The following is a 20,080-nucleotide window of genomic DNA, read 5'->3' on the forward strand; positions in this document are numbered from 1 at the left end:
TGGCCACAGTGTCCCTGTCTTTCCAAGTACACTTCCTGCAGTGTATCACTCTACAGAAGTAGCCTGGGGTCTGTGGCCTGAGCTCACCCACTACTGTCAGATCTAGGAAGCTAAGCAGGGTGGGGCCTGGTTAGTGCTTGGACGGGAGAAGTGGCACGGGACTGGCACAAGCCAGAGATGAGGGGAAGCGTGAGGGCAAGGCAAGATAAGAGGAGCCAAGAGAATCTGCCAGGAAAGACGGGTTCGCTGAGAGAAAGGAAAAGAAGACGGTCTGAAGACTGAAAAGGAGACCTCAGCGAGAGTCCTCCAGTGACCATTCCCAGCCACCTGATACAGGACAGCAGCAGTGGAGACCCAGGGCCCTTCACTTACAGAACTTCCAGAGCAGGCCAGCAGCCAGCGCAGCACCTGCAAGGACAGCGCCAAAGGCCAGGGTGACACACACTGCCTTCTTGGCCTCTGCAGGAGAGAGCAGAGCGGGACACTCGGGTCAGAGGGGCAACCAGACACATTCCCACCTCCTTTTCAACTCCCTGATGGTACAGATGTTCATCGACCTCTGATGGAGCTGCCACAGAGTCCTGACAGCCCCGCCATTGAAATCGAAAATTTCACCAGGTGAGCCAGGCATGGTGGTGCATGCCTGTAATGCCAGCACGTTGGAGGTACAGGCAGGGGGATCGGGAGTACAAGACCGGCTTCCGCTGCACGGCGAGTCTAAGGCCAGCCTGGGTTATGCGACATCACCATGCCCAACGTGCATCTGGCACAGGGAACGCACAGACCAGCTCAGCCTCACCGTCCTTACACTTTTGCGTGAGTGAGCAGAGCCACCCAGCACGAAGCCTGTTTACACCGAAGTGCTGAATTCTCCATTGGGTGCCGCACTGAGATGGAGAAGTGGGGGGTGGTTTGGCAAGCTCTGTCATACCATGAGAAAATAGAAAATCGTAAGGTGAGATTCCTGAGTCCCATAAGGAAATACAGAATTTCTGGGACTAGGAGGACAGTGCATTGGGTAAAATGCTTGCCAAAAAGCATAAGGACCTGAGTTCAGATCCCCAGTACCCACATAAAAAAGGCCAGACACAGTAGCGTGGGTCTAATCCCAGCACTGGAGAGAAGAAGCCAGGAGATCCCTGGGGTTCACTGTCCAGCTCTAGATTCAGTGAGAGATCCCCACCTTTTTTTATTTATTTTTTGTTTATTTTTATGTATTTATTTGATAGCTACAGACAGAAAGAGAAAGAGGCAGAGAGAGAGAGAGAGAATGGGCGTGCCAGGGCCTCCAGCCACTGCAAATGAACTCCAGATGTGTGCGCCCCCTTGTGCATCTGGCTAACGTGGGTGTTGGGGAATCGAACCTCAAACCAGCATCCTTAGGCTTCACAGGCAAGCGGTTAACCGCTAAGCCATCTCTCCAGCCCGAGAGATCCCATCTTAAAGGATAAGACTTGACAGCTGGAGAGATGGCTCAGTGACAAAGGTGCTTCGATCTCCCCAGGACACACGTAAGCTAGATGCACAAGGTGGCGCATGCATCTGGAGTTTGTTTGCAGGGCTAGAGATCCTGCCTTGTGCCCATTCTCTCTTGCTCTGTCTGCTTCTTTCTTTCTCTCTCACTCTCGAATAAATAAATTAATTTAATTAAATATTTTTTTAAAAAAAAAAAGAATGCCTCAGCTGTTAAGGCATTTGCTTCCTAATCCTTGATGGCCTGGTTTCAATTCCCCAGGACCCACATACAGCCAGATGCACAAAGTGGCACGTGTGTCCTGGTGTACCCATTCTCTCTTTCTCCTTGCAAATAAATAAAATATTTTTATGAAAAAGAATAAGACTTGATCTCTGACCTGCACATGTGTACAAACCTGCATGCACACACCTGCACACATATACACACATACACATGGAAAAAAAGAGAAAATAAATAAAAACAAACTATTTCTTGTTTTATTCATTTGTACTTATGGTGCTAGGGATCGAGCCCAGGGCCTTCTACATGGTAAGCAAGCGCTCTACCACTTATCTACCCAACTAAGAAATTATTACACACGTTATTTGGGATGTCACAGTCACAGCCTGAAGTCTCACTTTGTAGCATAAAGCATTACGCTTTGGGGGAAAAACAAAAGAAGTCACAATGTGAAATAAAGTCTGCCATTCATTTTTTTAACATTTTTATTTTTTTTACTTATTTGAGAGGGTAAGAGAAAGAGGGACAGACAGAGAATGGGCATACCAGGGCTTCTAGCCGCAGCAAATCAAATCCAGACACATACGCTACCTTGCGCATCTGTCTTTTGTGGGTACTGGGGAATTGAGTCAGGGTCCATTGGCTTTGCAGGTAAGTGTCTTAACCTGCTAAGCCATCTCTCCAGCCCTGCCGTTAATTTTTTTTAAAAAAAGTAAGATATCCTAAATAAAGGCCTGGAATAACCCAATAATTTATAATTTATTTAGCTCAAAGAGGAAAACGGCTCACTTCAGCAAACACGAACATTCCCAAGCCAACGTGGCTCCGTTACCAGCTCCAGGCAAAGCAGCCGTCTTCGCGAGTCTGCTTGGCGACGGCTGCTACTCACTGCCCCGTTTGACAGCCACTAGCCCCTTGGACTTACTGACCTTTAAGTTGACGTTAAATGGAGGCTGGGGAGATGGCCAGTAGTGAAAGGCACTGCGCAGAAGCCCCGGACCCCGTGTAAAGCTGGCGGCAGCAGCATTACACCTGAAAACCCTGAGGGGCAGGAAATTCCCGGAAGCCTGTGGACCAGCTAGTCTCTCGCCCAGTGGGTAAAGAACACAAGAGAGAGCCTGACTCAAATAAGGCAGAAGGTGAAAACCAACGCCCAGCGTTGTCCTCTGCCCTCCACATGTGCACCGTGGCACGCGCACATGTGCGTGTACACACACACACACACACACACACACACACACACACACACGTTAAATGAAACTAAAAGTCAAGTGTCCGGTAGTGACAGGTGGCCAGTGGTTACCATCTTGAACAGGAATCAGAAGTACATTTCTATTGCTGCCATGAGACCCATCGGGCAATGCCAGCTTAGGAGAGCAGAAGCACTGAGCTCAGAGGGAAGACTGAACTAAGAAGAAAATACGTGGAGCTGGGCGTGGCGGGCGCACGTCTTTAATCCCAGCACTCGGGAGGCAGAGGTAGGAAGAGTGCTATGAGTTCGAGGCCACCCTGAGACTAATTCCAAGTCAGCCTGGGCTAGAGCAAGACTTTACCTCAAAAACCCAAAAACGAAAAAGAAAAAGAAAAGAAAGAAGAGGAAGAGAAGAAAGTAACACAGCTAAGGAAAAACAATTTGGAGAAGGTCAATGATTTTTCTCTAGCCAAATCACACACGGATGTCACTGTTGGTGAGAGATAAAAGAGACCAGGGAAGGGACAAAGCAACCTCTGGGGGTGGAGAGTGACTTCAGGTCTAGACCGCCATCCACACGCACCCATGCGTCCGCAAGGCAGCAGGGAAGGTCAAGCTCAGAGCTGGGCAAGCTCGAGCTAACTCACCCACGTAGGGTAAGTAGTGTCCATCGCTACAATAACCCATTCCTCAAGGACTGGTCCCCATCCCCAGAGAAACTGCGCTTCCGCAAGATCCATGCGGGGCGGGGGGCTCGCAGAGGAGGGCTGAGACTCTCATCTGAGAACCTGGGCAGGCTGCGATTTCATCAAAACCCAGCTAGGGGTGACTGTGCCTTAAGGCGCAAGGTGGAGCCTCCAAGAAATGCATAGGAGAGATTCCTGAAGGGCCGCCTGACCCATTACCAAGCACACTTTCCTCCTTGGGTGACTTCTCCGCATGCCATTGTATCTGAGATAAAATCATTTGTTCAGGGCTGGCCACGGGGCTCAGAGGGAAGCACTTGCCTACATACTTAGGGCCTGGGCGCAGCAAAAAAACAAATACTGAATCAGTAACTTGACTGGTACGGGTTATTAAATCTGGTGTCCTTCACCTCCCCTTGCAGGGGTGGCGATCTACCTAGTTCTCACTGGAGCATGCAGCACAGGGCACCCCCCACCCACCGCCTTCACCTCTGGACAGGCACTTATCAGCCAGGGTCAGGACGGGCCAGGCCTGGGTCCCGCTGTAGTGTTCAATCACAGGTTGCATCTGACTCAGCTCTAAAGCACAGTGGTTTGTTGACTTTCACTTCTCCAAACAGGCTTTCACATGCTCCCACACTGCCATTCAAACGGAAAAATTCTATGTTGCTAAAGCAAATAGATACAGTTAAGTCCAAAACAAATTCCTTTGCCCTCCTGATAGGGTACTTTTGAAGTGATCTGAATGACTGGGAGAAAGCTCAGAATCACTCTGGCAAAAAAAAAAAAAAAAAAAAGTACACTTTCTGCAGGGCGTGGTGGTGCACACCTTTAATCCCAGCACTCGGGAGGCAGAGGTAGGAGGATCTCCGTGAGTTCGAGGCCACGCTGAGATGACATAGTGAATTCCAGGTCAGCCTGGGCTAGAGTGAGTCCCTACCTTAAAAAACAACCAACCAACAACAACAACAACAAAAGCATGCTTTCTCATGTCTTGCATACTGCTAACGGGTTTTTGCTAAAATAATAATAATAATAATAATAATAATAACATCAAGGTGAGTTCAATAACTTGAATTATCTTTTTAATTTATTTGGTAGTTTTGTCATGGAAAAATAGCACAGCAGTATGTATTCTTCCACTCTATTCAGACAAGTGACAGAGAAATGATGTATCCTGTCACCTGGCTATCCCCTGGAAGAGCAGAAGTTGGGTACACTGGAGACCCTTCACCCTCCGGGGCGAGCACAACGGGCGTGGCAGCATCTTTCGGGGTGCTGAGCTCCCACGCGGCCCTGTGGCTTCTGAAGGCGGAGAGCCTCTGAGGTTCCTTAACCTCGTGGCCCTGGCTTCCTCCACTGGCCAGGGACTGGAGTTCTGCACCGGAGCACGGCTGCCCCTGGCTGAGTTTTTGGGGGGCTGTCCTGCACTCACAGGATGCTCAGCAGCACCCCAGCACCTCCCTGGGAGATGCCAGTCATTCTCTTACCCCTCCAACTGGGTTGCAAACTGTCTTAAGACACTGAGACTGTCCCCGAGGGCCAGCGTGACACCTGTCCTCCAGCGCCCAGCCACGGCCGGAAGATAGCTGGGCAAGGAAAGGGACGCCTTAGGCAGAGGGCCAAGGAGAGATGGGGAAGGGAAAGGAGGAGGGGTGAGGAGAGAGGATGCTAAGGGCACAGGGGAAGGCTAGAAGACGGCTGAGAGGGCGGAGCCGCAGGAGAGGAAAGGATGGAAGGCTGAGAGTCAGGAGGGGGACAAGCATGGGGCAGTGGTTGTCAAAAGCAGAGGTCTATCATAAGAGGAGAAAAGATCATGACATCAAAATAAAAGAGAGACTGACTGAGATGGGGAGGGAATATGATGGAGAATGGAACTTCAAAGGGGAAAGTGGAGAGGGAGGGTATTACTATGGGATATTTTTTATAATCATGGAAAATGTTAATAAAAATAAAAATTAAAAAAAATTAAATTAATAAATAAATAAATAAACCAGAGAGCTCATAAGGAAAAAAAAAAGCAGAGGTCTAGGGGTGACAGACAGGCCTTCAAAACCCCGAGGGTGATCATTACAGTTACTGATAAAGCAGTGTGCGTTGCACATGGAATTCTCTTCTTTATTAATCTTTTTTAAAAAAATTATATTTTTCCTTATCTGAGAGAGAGGTGGGGGTGGGGAGAGAATGGGCACGCCATGACCTCCTGCCACTGCAAACAAACTCCAGACACATGTGCTACTTTGTGCATCTGGTTTTATGTGGATTCCGGGGAACCGAACCCAGGTCATTAGGTTTTGCAGGCAAGCCCCTAAACAGCTGAGCCATCTCTCCAGCCATTCCTTATGAACTTCTAACCATACAGGTTGCATACACATGGGCGCCCAAACCATGGAACACAAACGGTCCCTTAGAAAGCTCATTGCTAAAGCCATCGCTATACTTTGGGTCAGACAGGTTTAATACTGAGCAGCCTGGATTCAGAAGCTGAGAGGCGCATGACAGGGAGAAAGAAGTCTGCAGAGATGAGGCACCTGGCTCGCGGGTTCACCCTGGAGCTCCTGCCCCTGCTCGGCGGCAACTCTCTAGAACCTCAGGCCACAGAACATGATTTCTATGCTAATCTCATGTCACCTGCTAAACACAAAGTAAGTAGGGCACCTTTTTGTCTTTCCGGGTGTTGGTGGTGTGTGTGCATGCTCAATATGAGGCGCCAGGTGCCTTCCTCAACCATTCTCCACTTTATTTATTATTACTATTTTACTTATTTCTTTGCAAGCAGAGGAGAGAGTGAGAATGGGCACGCCAGGGCATCTAGCCACTACAAATGAACCCCAGACACATATGCCATTTTGTGCATCCGGCACTGGGGGAATGCAACTCTGGTCATTAGGCTTTGCAGGCAGGTGCCCTAACCACTGGGCCATCTCTCCATCCCTCCGCTTTATTTTTTGAGACAGGGTTTCTCACTGAACCTAGAGATCACCAGTGCAGCTACGCTAGCTAGCCAGCATGCCCCAGAGATCCCAGTACGGGGGTTACAGGTGCATGCCATGGCAAGTGGCACCTTACATGGGTGTTTCAGACAGACCTCGGGTCTTCAGACTTGCTCAGCAAGCATTTTAGCCATGGAGGCATCTCCCCATCCCCCATGCACTTCCACCTGACCTGCTCTATCCCGAACACGCCCGAGACAAGCAAGATGCTCTGCTCCCGCCCCTGACAGCTTACCATTCATTCCACAAGAAACCTCAGTAAAGCACAAAGTGACACAGAGAGCCAGTCCTGACGTCGGCTGAGCGGAGCAGAGCCACTCGGAGAGTTAAGGGGAGAGCAAGGTTCTGACTGGGCCGAAGAGAGGAAGGCAGGTGGGGACAGACCGGCAGGTGCGGAGCCAGGGCAGGAGGAACAAGAGCCTGACAGAGGAGCCAGAGCCAGGAACTGAAGTCCATTATGAAGAAATGAATGCAGAATCCTACTTGATGTGCACACTGTCCCCAAGGAGGACTTGGGCCGCTGCGTGTGGACGGCAGGTGTTGGCGCGTGTGTCGGAACCCTCGGGACATACTGCGGCACCGGCGAGGGATAGTATTGTGGAGGGTACGCTGCGTAGACTCGGGGAGCCACGGCCGGATGAGGGGGATACCCGTGCTCGGGTTGGTATCCATGGTTCTCATAGTAAGGTCCAATACCAGGCGGCGGCCCCTAGACAGGTGGAAAGATGGCAAGTGACTTAAAAGTCTCACACTAATGGCTTAACTAGGCAACATCACATAGCACGCCCAACCAACATGGCAAAGGCTCACAGGTTTGCCAAGGGGGTGAAGAATGACATCAGCTCACCAGATTCCAATTCTGAAGTAACCAGAATTCTCAACAGATATGGCTTTATTTTGTTTTTGGGTGTTTTTTTTTTAATTTATTTTATTTATTTGATGGGCGGGGGGAGAAAGAAAGAGGCAGATAGAAAGGGAGACTGGGCATGCCAGGGCCTTCAGCCACCGCAAACCAACTCCAGATACATGCGCCATCTTGTGCATCTGGCTTACATGGGTCCTGGGGAATCGAACCTCGGTCCTTTGGCTTTGCAGGCAAGCACCTTAACTTCTAAGTCATCTCTCCGGCCTTGCTTTTTTTTTTTCCAGTTTGTTATTATTTATTCTCTGGCATAAAGAACAGGTGACTGATACTGGGAGTCAGTAGGAACAAAAGAAAACGTGTACAAATTGGAGATTGGAGCCTACCGACCCAATAGCCCATTCCTCCTGTTCCTCCCTGTCTCTCCTTGAGCATCCAGGTGTCCTTGAGTATTAACATCCAGCGACACCAGGATGACACTGAGGTCAGCAACATCCCATGTCTGAGAATTCACCTGGCTACCGGGTCTCTACCTTCGTCACCTGTTTGGAACCTGACGTGCTACCAAGGCTGGTGCTGATACAGCGGACACATGCGTTCTGCAGCAGGAAAGCTGAGCTGAGGTTGCCGGGAGGAGCCTGTGCTGTCCATCCCTCTCCCAGGGCCTCTTACAAGGCTAAGCCTTCACCACCCAGCTCCTCTCACCAAGGGGGCTGCCAGCAGCTCTGCTGTGGGAAGCACCCTGTCCTAGGATACACCTAGTACCGGTGGTATGGCTGTAGCCTCCTTCTTCCAGGGAAACCTGGGTGTCAAAAGGTGTACTGCGGGGCAGGAGAGATGGCCTAGCGCTTAAGGCGCTTGCCTGCAAAGCCAAAGGACCCAAGTTCGATTCCCCAGTACCCACGTAAAACTAGATGCACGAGGTGGCGCACATGTCTGGAGTTTGTTTACAGTGGCTGGAGGCCCTAGTGTGCCTATTCTCTCTACATATCTGCCTCTTGCTCTCCCTCTAAAATAAATAAATAATAATAATTAATAATAATAAAGGTGTACTGTGTAAACAGGGAAGGAAGGGTCCTACTACACATCTCAGCACCATCCTCCACCTGGGGCTAATACTGAGAAGGATGCTCATCTCGCCAATAGCCTAACTCACACAGCTTTCCCTCGAGTCCCTCCCCCCCCCCCAGTAGATCCCTCCGGATCCCATATCCTGCAGTCCCTCTCCTCGGCCCCTCCTGGACTGAGCCTCTCCTGGGAGATCACGGATGCGCCTCTCTACACCCACCCTACAGTCCCTACGTGAAACTGCCTCCAGCTCCATTCCTTCCCCCCCTTGCTTCTTGCAGACCTCAAAGACAACAGAAAGATTGTCCCACCAGAACAAGTGACTTCAACCAAAGTCACTAAATGCTCAGAATGTCAAATGGGGCCGCAGGTAGACTTCCGGGGTTAATAGGTGCTTAATAACTTACTAACAGCATCCTTCAAAAGTCCAAAGATTATTACTTGAGGCCAGAGCAGTTGCAGCAGCGAAAGCAATGTCTGAGCTGAACAGGGCGCCAGAGGCGGGTGCGCGCCAGCATGCGGAAGCACCCCTCCCCACCCAAGAAGAGCGGCAACGCCCCAAAGACTCTGTCCCCGGGACTGCCTAGCCTTGGCATTTCAAATTACAAACCGAACCAGTGAGAAGCAAGGATCAGGGAAACACCGGAAGATTTTTTTTTTTCCTCCGTGGGATCTAGAGAAATTTATTTGATTAACCCTTAAGTGCTGATGACACGCACTGTTTCCGGGTCAAACACAGTGCCGAGGAAACCAACTGCATTTGTTTCCATGCTGGGTGGGCTGCCTAGAGGGGATGCATCCACGTCTCTTGCACACATGACTGCTCCTCCGTAAGCCAGAGGGAAGAAAGGGACAGACACCCACGGGTGACATTCACTACAGTCTCTCTTCCCAGGACACACCCCCTCTCTCCACCACCCTGTCTCCCTTGTCTGCATATCTGTCTTGCTCAAAACAGTAAGGGAGGGCTGGAGAAGATGGCTTAGCAGTTAAGGCGCTTGCCTGCAAAGCCAAAGGATCCCAGTTTGATTCTCCAGGACCCACATAAGCCAGATGCATAAGAGGGCGCATGCATCTGGAGTTCGTTTGCAGTGGATGGAGGCCCTGGCATGCCCATTATCTCTCTCTCTCTCCCCCCTCTCTCAAATATATAAATAAACAAAACACATTTTAAAAAGGGGGCTGGAGAGATGGCTTAGTGGTTAAGGAGCTTGCAAAGTCAAAGGACCTCGGTTCAATTCCCCAGTACCCATGTAAGCCTCAGATGCACAAGGCTGTGCAGGCATCTGGAATTCGTTTGCAGTGGCTGGAAGCCCTGGCGTGCACTCGCTCGCACTCTCCCTCTCTCAAATAAATAAAATATTTAAAAAAATAAATTTTTAAAGGCTAGAAGAAAAGCTGCAAGGGAGCATGTATACAGTCTGGTTTCTACCCAGTACTCCTGTCTTCCCGGAGACCGCTCTGGGATCCAGCCCTGCCTCATCCTTCCAGAAAACACCTGCAGCAACATGCTCGCATCTACCAGCCACCTACCCACAGCTCTTAAAACTACCAACCAAGACAGATCACGGGGAGTCCCAGGAGAAAGGAGGGACAGAGACCAGGCCAGAAGGGTAACAATTAACCACTCACGGAGTTCAAAGCCATGGTGACTGTGGCTGCCGCATGAGGAGAGGGTGCGAATCCGGCTCCTTTCAGATGGCCTGCGGGAAAGAAACACACCCCCCGTCAGTCTGCGTAACTCCCGAGAGCCTCACGGCAGAAAGAACCGCGGCTCTGCCCACGGGCCTCACCCTCCACTCACCCACTTCCACTTACCATGCCACACAACCCAGGGGCCACCTCTGGAGGCACAGACTCACACGTGCGGGTGCATCTGGGGCACAGGTCTAACTACCTCAACCCTAAAAGCCTGACCTTGACAAAGTGGGGACAGATGGAAGGGCCTGGACGTGACAAGGACGCTTAGGGCAGTGTCCAGTGCTGAGCCCGGCCTCCAAGTCCTGCTGTAACCTCCACGGCCAGCGACTTCTTCCCCTTGCAGTCACTCAAAGGACACCTTGTGGGGTAAACAGAAGCGATTCTAGGTCGGGCGTGGTGGCGCACGCCTTTAGTCCCAGCACTTGAGAGGCAGAGGTAGGAGGATCGCCGTGAGTTCGAGGCTACCCTAAGACTACGTAGTGAATTCCAGGTCAGCCTGGGCTAGAGTGAGACCCTACCTCTAAAAAAAAACAAAAAAAAAAAAAAAAAAAAAAAAAAAAAAAGGGGATTTGAGAGGGAGAAGGCACAGTAGGGGATGACTATGATCACCATGGCGTTTTGTCTAGATGTATGAAAAATGTCAATAAAAAAACTTTGAAACAATACAAGAACCACCCACAGAGATTAAAGGAAGGCCTGGGAGACAAACACCTGAGGGCAGCTCCTACCAGGGACACTTCCTAGAGGCATCACTGGGCAAGTAAGCGAACCTGGTTGATAATTGACATTATAAGTTGAGGTTCTCGGACAGCTTGTGGAAGGGCGTCCTCCTAGGGTCAGGCAAGAGGAGCGGCAGGTGAGGCAGGTGAACTCAGACCCGCGGCTACAGAGCCCCTTCCTGGCAGCGTGTGCATGCGGACAGAGAGGCAGATGGCCTATATCTTAATGAAGGAGCTCTGTCACACTGGCTTCTTTTAAATAAGTCTTAAGGGATCTCCCATGTTTCATGTGTATGTATGTATGTATATCTATATCTATATCTATATCCCGGACACACATACCACGAGCATCTGTAATCCCAGTGCATCAATTTGGAAAAGGGAGGGGAGACACTGGAGAACCCCAAAGCACAGGCCAGCAGCCTGGCAATTACAACCACAAAACAACCCTGCCTCAACAACCATGAGCAAAAACAAGGTGGAAGGCGAGGAACAACATTGGAAGTTGTCCTCCGACCTGCACACATACATCATTGTCAGCGCACACCTGCATTTACACACACAAACACACACACTCACAATAAACAGAAAAAAAACAAATCCTTACAACATATTGTTATGGTTTGAATGTGAGGTGTTCCCCATGGGCTCATGTGTTTAAACAGGTGGTCCCCAACTGGTGGCACTGTTTTGGAGGTTGCAGAACCTCTCGGACCTGGTGCTTGGCTGGCAGATGTAGGGCCACAGGAGCGGAGGATTGAGGGTCACAAGACACCTCCACTTCAGCCCCGAGCTCTGTTTCCTTTGTTTGTTTGTTTTTTGTGGGGTTTTTTTTTTTGAGGCAAGCCCAATAGACTGCTCCCCCATTTTTTTAATGAGAGAGAGAGAGAGAGAATTTGCTCGCCAGAGCCTCCAGACACTGCAATCAAACTCCAGATGGATGCGCCCCCTTGTATGCATGTGTGACCTTGGGTGCTTATATCACTGTGTATCTGGCTTATGTGGGACCTGGAGAGTCGAACATGAGTCCTTAGGCTTTTCAGGCAAGTGCCTTAACCACTAAGTCACCTCTCCAGCCCTGAGCACCGTTCCTTGATCTGACCAAGCTGTCAGGAAGCAGCCTCGTCTCCACCACCACACGCGGGAGGGGGTCCTGCCGCCACACCTGCCTTGAGGAACTGTGTTTCCTGAAACTATGAGCCCAAATACACCCTTCTTCCCTTAAGTTGTTTTGGTCAGTATTCTGTCACAGTGATGTAAACACACCCAATTCATGCCTGTGGTGGTTTGATTCAGGTCCCCCATCAACTTATGTGTTCTGAATGCTAGGTTCCCAACTGATGGAGATTTGGGAATTAATGCCTCCTGGAGGTGGCGTATTGTTGGGGGCAGGTTTATGGGTGTTATAGTTTCCCTGTGCCAATGTTTGGCATACTTTCCTGTTGTTGTTTTCCACCTGATGTTGGCCAGGGGTGATGTCCATCCTCTCTGCTCATGTCATCATTTTCCCTGCCACCGTGGAGCTTCCCCTCGAGCCTATAATCCAAAATAAACCTCTGTTTTCCCCCACAAGCTGCTCTTGGTTGGGTGATTTCTACCAGCAATGCAAATCTGACTGCAACAACACTCACTCTGTCTTCTGCCTCAGATCCAAAACAGGAAACAATCCAGAGCCAACGATCTTGGCTGGTTTTAAGATGAGCTGTCATGAAAAGTGGCCATGGGTTATTTAGTTTGTAGCCATGTGTGAACGCCCAGAGATGCCGTCAGCCTACTGTGCAGTAAGCCCTCGCTCCCAGAGTCATTCCCCACAGACGGACTCGTTTCCTTTAGCAAAACTTTATCAGGCTCCTGAATCTCTCTGTCCACCTTCTCGTGGAGCTGGCTCAGTGGGCAGGAGCGCTTGCCACACAAGCATGAGGGTCTGAGTTCAAACTCCAGCACCCATGAAAAGAGCTGGGCGAGGCTCTGCACACCTGTAATTCCAGTCCTGTGGGAGGCCGAGACTAGAGAATCACTGGGGATCACTGGTCAGCCAGACCAATCAATCTAATGGCAGGTCTGGGTTCAGTGAGAGATCTGTCTCAAGGAAACAAGACGGGAGAATAATGCAGAAGGAACTTCTGACATTCTCCACTGGCCCCCATGTGCTGGTACAGGGGGTGTTTGCACCTGCACACACACACACACACACACACACACACACACATTATACTTACACACGCTATGCACGTGCCTCATCACACATGCTACACATGTCAAAGCACAGAAAGGATCCCTACCCTCACTCTGATCACTCAATACCCAAACAGGTACCTTGCCTTCCACGGAGCTCAAGGAACCTCACGTCTTCTCCTAGTTCCGTCCGCAGAACCCCACTCCTGCGCTATAAGTCCCCACTCTCTCCTGCTGCATTGAGAGGTGAGCCAGTCTCCCCGACTGCAAAGGCCCTGTCTGGTCCCCATACCTGAAAGGTCCTCAGGTAGCTTTCACATGGGTCACTGCATTATTTCTTCTTTAATCCCCCCTCAGAGAGTACTCTGCTTCCCACCTCCCAGCTTGGCTTGAAGTATCAAAGAATATGGCCTTTAGGATAATCCACCCTCAAGGCAAATGTCCCCAAGAGGGTTCAGGGGATGGGACAAGACTCCGGGTACTGCAGCTGGCCACACCCTGAGCCTAATGTAAAGGGCTGGCCACACCGTAGGTACCCAGATAGCATTAGCCATGATCTTGGAGACTGGGCTCCTGTTGAGACTCGGATCCCAACCTAGGTTCAGTCCCTGCCTCGCTATGACCAGGGTGAATGAGCTCATGGGTCTACGCCCCAGTTCTGCCACTGCAAAGTGAGTAAGAACAGCACCCCCCACCCACCCACCCACACAGGGAGTCAGAACCTCTAAGTGAATTAGAGATAATGTGCTTAGACACACGCATGTTAAATAAAAATAATTCTAGGCTCTGGGAAGATGGCTCATTCAGTAAAGTGTTTTCCTCACCAGTATTTGAACTGAGTTCGAACCCCAGTACCCATGTAAATGCCACATGTGCTGGCGCATGCCTATCGCCGCGGCATTGGGGAGGGGAAGGCAAGCAGATCCCTGAGCCAGTCAGTCTAGTCTAACTGGTGAGCTCCGGGCCAGTGAGACCCTGTCTGAAAAAGAGGTGAAAGGGGCTGGAGAGATGGCTTAGCAGTTAAGGCATTTGCCTGCAAAGCCAAAGGACCCAGGTTTCATTCCCCAGCTCCGTGTAAGCCAGATGCACAAGGTGGCGCACGCATCTGGCGTTCGTTTGCAGTGGCTGGAAGCCCTGGCGCACCCATTCATTCTCTCTCTCCCTCTTTCTCTCTCAAATAAATCAATAAAAATGTTTTTTAAGAAGAAGTGGGTGGCACACCTGGGGATGGCACCTGAGGTTGTCCCCTGGCCTCCACCTGCACACATGCGTGTGTGCACAGGTGCATATACACATCACATACACACACATATGGATAGTCACACGCACACATGCATACACACATCCCACACACACATATGAACAGTCATGCACACACGTAATTCTAAGGCTGAAAATGTCCACCAGCCTCCGGAGGGGGAAGGGGCTGACTGTGGCAGCTGCAGGTTTGTATATGGTAAGCTCGCCCGAGCTAGGAAAGGCAATCCACGGGCTCTCGATGTTCTGATGCTCAATGTTCTTTTTTTCTTAACTATTTTTAAAATTTATTTATTTATGCATTTGCAAGGAGAAAGAGAGAGAATGGGCCTCTAGCCACTACAAACGAATTCCATATGCATGTGCCTCTTGTGCATCTGGCTCACGTGGGTCCTCGGGAATTGAACCTGGGTTCTTTGGCTTCACAGGCAAACGCCTTAACCACTAAGTCACTTCTCCAGCCTAAATGGGTTTTTGGTTGTTGTTGTTTTTTTGTTTTGTTTTTTGAGGCAGGGTCTTGCTCGAGCCCAGGCTGACCTAGAATTTACTCTGTAGACTCAGGGTGGCCTTGAACTCATAACAATCCCTTACCTTTGCCTCCCAAGTGCTGGGATTAAAGGCATGCCTAAATTCAAAGTTCTGAATGTAACACCTGCTGCTTTATGGGTCTCCTAAGCAAAGCTATCCCCTAGGTCATTAAATAAGAAAAGCCCTCAAAATCAACAACCTCTGAGGAGTAAAACTATCATCACAACTTTGAACAGGTCACAGTAGAACTGCATCAGGCCAGTTACTTACTCATCACTAGCAAATAGAACAAACAGGGCAGTCAGGTTGACTGCTTTAAGGTTATTGTAAATGATAAACTCAAGAGTTTTCTAGGTATGAGGAAGAAGATGAATCAAGAATAGGTGGGATGAATTACCATTTAAAATGTAAACAAGGGCTGGAGAGATGGCTTAGTAGTTAAGGCGCTTACCTGCCAAGCCTAAGGACCCAGGTTCAATTATTCAGGTCCCACATAAGCCAGACGCACAAGGTGGCACATGAGTTTGTTTGCAGTGGCTGGAGGACCTGGCACACCTATTCTCTCTCTTCCTCCCTCTCTGTCTCAAATAAAAATAAACAAATAAAAATTTTAAAATGCAGAGAAAAGGCTGGGGAGATTGCCCAGTGGTTAAAAGCACTTGCTTGCAAAGCCTAATGGCCTGGGTTTGATTCCCCAATATCTACAGAAAGCCAAATGCATAAAGTGGTACATGTATCTGGAGCTTTTTTTGTTGTTTGTTTGTTTGTTTTTTGCAGTGGCAGGACCTGGCACACCCATTCTCTCCCCTCTCTCTTTGCAAGTAAATAAACAAATAAAAATATTTTTCAAGCCGGGCATCATGGCGCATGCCTTTAATCCCAGCACTTGGGGAGGCAGAGGTAGGAGGATTGCCGAGAGTTCGAGGCCACCCTGAGACTCCATAATGAATTTCAGCCACAGTGAGACCCTACCTCAAAAAATCGAAAAACCAAAAAAAAAAAAAAACAAAAAACCATAAATTTAATGTAAGGAATGTTTTTCCAGGAAAGATATCTCAGTGGTTAAAGGTGCTTGCGGACAAAGCTTTCAACCCTGGGTTTGATCCCCTAGTACCTATGTAAAGCCAAATTGACAAAGAAGGCACATGCATTCATCGTCTGTTATGACAAGAGGCCCTGGTGTGTCCATTTACTCTCTTTCTCTCAAAAAAAAATTTTTTTGTTAGTGATAGAAAAAAACAATTAGGGGCTGGAGAGATGACCTAGCAGTTAAGGCACTTGCCTGTGAAGCCCAAGGACCCAGGTTCAGTTCCACAGTATCCATGTAAAGCCAGATGCACAAGAGGTGCATGTGTCTGGAGTTGTTCTGCGGTGGCTGGAGGCCCTGACGCACCCATTCTCTCTCTATCTGCTTCTTCCTCTGTATCTCTCTCCCTCCCTCTCTCTTTCTCTCAAATAAATAAATAAAGTATTTAACAAAACACAAATTAAACACTGGAGAAATGGCTTAGCAGTTAAGGCGCTGGCCTGCAAAGCCAAAGGGCCCAGGTTCGATTCCCAGGACCCACTTAAGCCAGATGCACAGGTGATGCACGCATGTGAAGTTCATTTGCAGTGACTAGAGGCCCTGGAACACTCATTCTCTCATTCTCTCTACCTCTATCTGCCTCTCTCTCTCTCTCAAATAAATAATAAATAAAAACTAAGTATTTCAAACAAACAAACATGTTAAATTGGTGTGCTGTTTCGTGTTAATGCATCTTTCCTGCATCCACCATGGGAAAAACAGACTCTACCTAAAGCTATGGGAAGAGCAGACTGTAAGACTAGACATCCACACAGTGAATCTTACTCTCCGTCCATCAGCAGGGCGAGCCTGGACCCCTTCCCGGGAACCTTACAGAGGCACTCTGCCTGACAACTGCCCGCTCCTCTGGGCTGGTAGCTCATTCCCAGCGGCAGCTCCCCCACCGCTGCTCAGCGATCTCACCAGCTATAGGTTGGGTTGAAGTTTCCGGAAATGAAAATCCGATCCACAGGCAGCTCTGCCAGCTGGGGAGCCCACTGAGAGGAGCCATGACTGAAGTGCTCAAAACCCAGGCTCGCTGCTGCTCAGTCCAAAGATCCCTAACAGCACGAGGAGGAAGCCAGCCGGGGAAGAACACTGGGGGCCTCGGCTGAGAATTGTCAAGGGACAGCCATGGGTCCCAGGAGCCGCTGGGGGAGAATCCTATCTCATCCAGCGATCCCACGACCCACTTAGAACACCGGAGCCAGAAATAAGACATGTTCCCCTGCTCAGCTGCCGCGGACTTCAGAGTGAAGGGAAGGCTGCCTGCTCCTTCCTGCAGCCGCAAAGAAAGGAAGAGCGTTTCCCGGCTCAGGAATGGGACCCACAAGGGGAATGTCAGAAAGAGCCAGGAGTCACACTGGAATCTGTTCATCTTCACAACAGGCAAACTGGTCACATGAAGCTAAAAGACAGACTGGGGGCTGAGGAAATGGCTTAGCTGTTAAGGCATTTGCCTGAGAAGCATAAGGACCCTGGTTCAATTCCCTGGGACCCAAGTAAGCCAGATGCACAAGGGGGCGCATGCATCTGGAGTTCATTTGTAGAGGCTAGAGGCCCTGGTGTGCCCATTCTCTTTCTATTTGCCTCTCTCTTCTCTCGAATAATTATTTAAAAATTATTTTTAAAAAAAAACTACAAAACTGGGCTTGGTGGCACACACCTTTAATCCCAACACTCAGGAGGCAGAGGTAGGAGGATCCCAATGAGTTCAAGGCCACCCTGAGAATACAGAGTTAATTCCAGGTCAACCTAGACTATAGTGAAACCCTACCTTGAAAAAAAAAAAAACTATATAAGAAAATCATACAGACTGGTTTCTAAAAAGAGTAAGATGCAAACAACTCTGGTGACAAAGAGACGACTCTATCTGGAGATCTTCCCTTGTCATTTAAAGGACACGGTGGTTCTCAGCTGGAAAGCATACCAAAAGCACTTTGAGAAACTTTGAGAGGAAAGAGGAAATGAGCAAAAAGCCCTCACTGACAGTCTCACCCACCCGGTCTCAACAGGGTGCAGGCCCGGGCTGAGCCCATGAGTCACCCGTCTGGTCTCCACACAGCAGGACGAGGCTGTGGAATACAGTCTTATCCTATGGCACGGTCAAGTTGTTTCCCAAACAAGGACTGTTTGCATATTATAGTTGCTTCTGGAGAGCTCACGTTTGCAAAGGAAGTCAGGCTTCTGGATGCTTCCATCAACAATCAGAGGTGGGGCTGGAGAGACAGCTTAGCCCTTAAGGCGCCTGCCTACAGAAACCTGAGGGACCCAGGTTCAATCCCCAGAATCCACGTAAGCCAGGTGCACAAGGTGGCGCACATGTCTGGAGTTCATTTGCCAAGTGGCAAGAGGCCCTGGCATGCCCATTATCTTTCTCTGCCTGTCTTCTCCCAGTTTCTCTCTGCATGCAAATAAATCCTGAAGTATAAGAGTCAAGGAGGGTGGCCCCAAGAACTGACGTCACTACACACATATGTGCTGGCTCCTTCTTGAGGCCCCCATAGAGCACCAGGTACTGAGTTGCTGGAGGTAGAAGACCCCAAATATCTGTGTCTCCCCTCTCCTCCCGGGGACATAAGGCGCTGTTAGGGGAAAGTCAGACAACAGCAGTGGCATCCTGGGACCATCTGGCATAAAAAAGTGTGAGACCATGAGAAAAATGCCATATGATGATTGACACAGGAATTCTGCAGAGAGGAGGGAGGGAATCACCCTAGCAGGAGAGGAGGTAATTTCAAGAGAGGCACTTCAGTTGTCAGGCTACTGAAACAATGGCCCCCAAAGAATTTAAAATGTTCCCAGCAATCTCACACTGGGGGAAGGGAAAGGCTGAAGCCTAGTGCCAGCCAGAGGGGGTACTTGTCTCCCCCAAAGAGCCTTCACCGTTCTGACAAATCATCAGATCACACTGCAAGGGAGAATGAAGCCAAGACGGGACATGCCAGCAGAGGACAGGGCCAAGAACATCCAAACCAGGCCTCCTTTGCGTACACCTCTTGCCCTCTGGTTAACCCTAACTCTCACGCCAGGACCTCTGAACTTCTTACTTTCCTTGGCCCACAGAAGACCTGGTGGTGGAGCCTAGCGTGTGGAGCTGCCAACTGGAGTAGCAGAAAGGAGAGAGCGCGGGGAAAACACACTGCAGAGGCTTCCCACGTCATCCCAGTTTCTCCCTCTGTGAAAGCCTCATTGTCCCGAGGAGACTACAACCTGTGTGGGGGCAGGAATCAGGTAGGTCTGAGCTGACTTTGTACCATAAAGATAGTGTGCAAATACTGGCTGAGTTCCAAAGGCTGCAACCGCTTAAGCTGAAATTAACAGCAAGCGAGGGGACGCCTGCACCTGGACATCACCAGCCTCACGATGAGGGACAAGGGATGACCACGGGGTCCAGGTACAGAGCTGAATCCCCAACATATGCCCAAGCCACAGGCTCCGGGTCAGACTGGCCCAGGTCACTCGGTTTCATGAAGCAATGGGTGATGAATGGGGGAGGGGGCGGGAAGGGGGTTGGAAAATGGAGTGAGGAGGTGTGTCCTCAGCTCAGGGGTTCAGCGGGGTGGAAAATTCACAGTTAACACAGCAGGGAAGGCCTGCCTTCCAGTGTCTGTGATCCATGGGGAAAGAGATCCAAAGCACGCCATGTAAAGCAGAGGGTTGAGGCTGGAGAGATGGCTTAGTGGTTAAGGCACTTGCCTGCAAAGCCAAAGGACCTAGGTTTGATTCCCCAGGACCCACCAGATGCACAAGGTGGCGGCGCATGCCTTTGGACTTCCCTTTGCAGTTGCTGGAGGCCCTGGTGTGCCCATTCTCACTCTATCTGCCCTCCCTCTGTCTGCCTCTTTCTCTGTCAAATAAATAAATAAAACTTTTAAAACATATTCAAAAAAAAAAGCGGAGGGTGGCCCCAGGACCTAGGATCAGAATCAGAGGCAAATTTTGACTCGGCTCAGGGAAACCAAGTTTCCAACAGTTATAACATTCAAGTAAGGTTTGAAGCTACTGGGAAATGTATTTCTTAAACCTTAAGACATTTGATCCAAGGAAGGAAGGTTGGGTCTGTAATGGGTTCTAGAACAGAACTGGGCTTTAGGTGCAAGGCCAGGCTGGATGATCTTTTAAAGTTGTTCCCAA

At 49.7% G+C, this 20,080-nt stretch overlaps 1 protein-coding gene across 4 annotated transcripts in view; it reads right to left on the bottom strand.

The window, feature by feature from the left end:
• Tmprss2 (transmembrane serine protease 2) overlaps positions 1-20,080 on the bottom strand; it is a 48,116-nt gene that overhangs the window by 22,981 nt on the left and 5,055 nt on the right. For all 4 annotated transcript variants that reach the window (XM_045151075.1, XM_045151076.1, XM_045151078.1 and 1 more), the window contains exons 2-4: positions 10,130-10,200; positions 7,051-7,276; positions 373-459 (exon numbers count right to left, since the gene is read on the bottom strand). In XM_045151075.1, the coding sequence (XP_045007010.1) occupies positions 373-459; positions 7,051-7,276; positions 10,130-10,144 (328 nt within the window). In that variant the 5' untranslated portion in view covers positions 10,145-10,200. The remainder of the gene's footprint in view (positions 1-372; positions 460-7,050; positions 7,277-10,129; positions 10,201-20,080) is intronic.

This window comes from Jaculus jaculus, chromosome 5, assembly GCF_020740685.1.
Source record: "Jaculus jaculus isolate mJacJac1 chromosome 5, mJacJac1.mat.Y.cur, whole genome shotgun sequence".
NCBI classification, from domain to species: Eukaryota; Metazoa; Chordata; class Mammalia; order Rodentia; family Dipodidae; genus Jaculus; species Jaculus jaculus.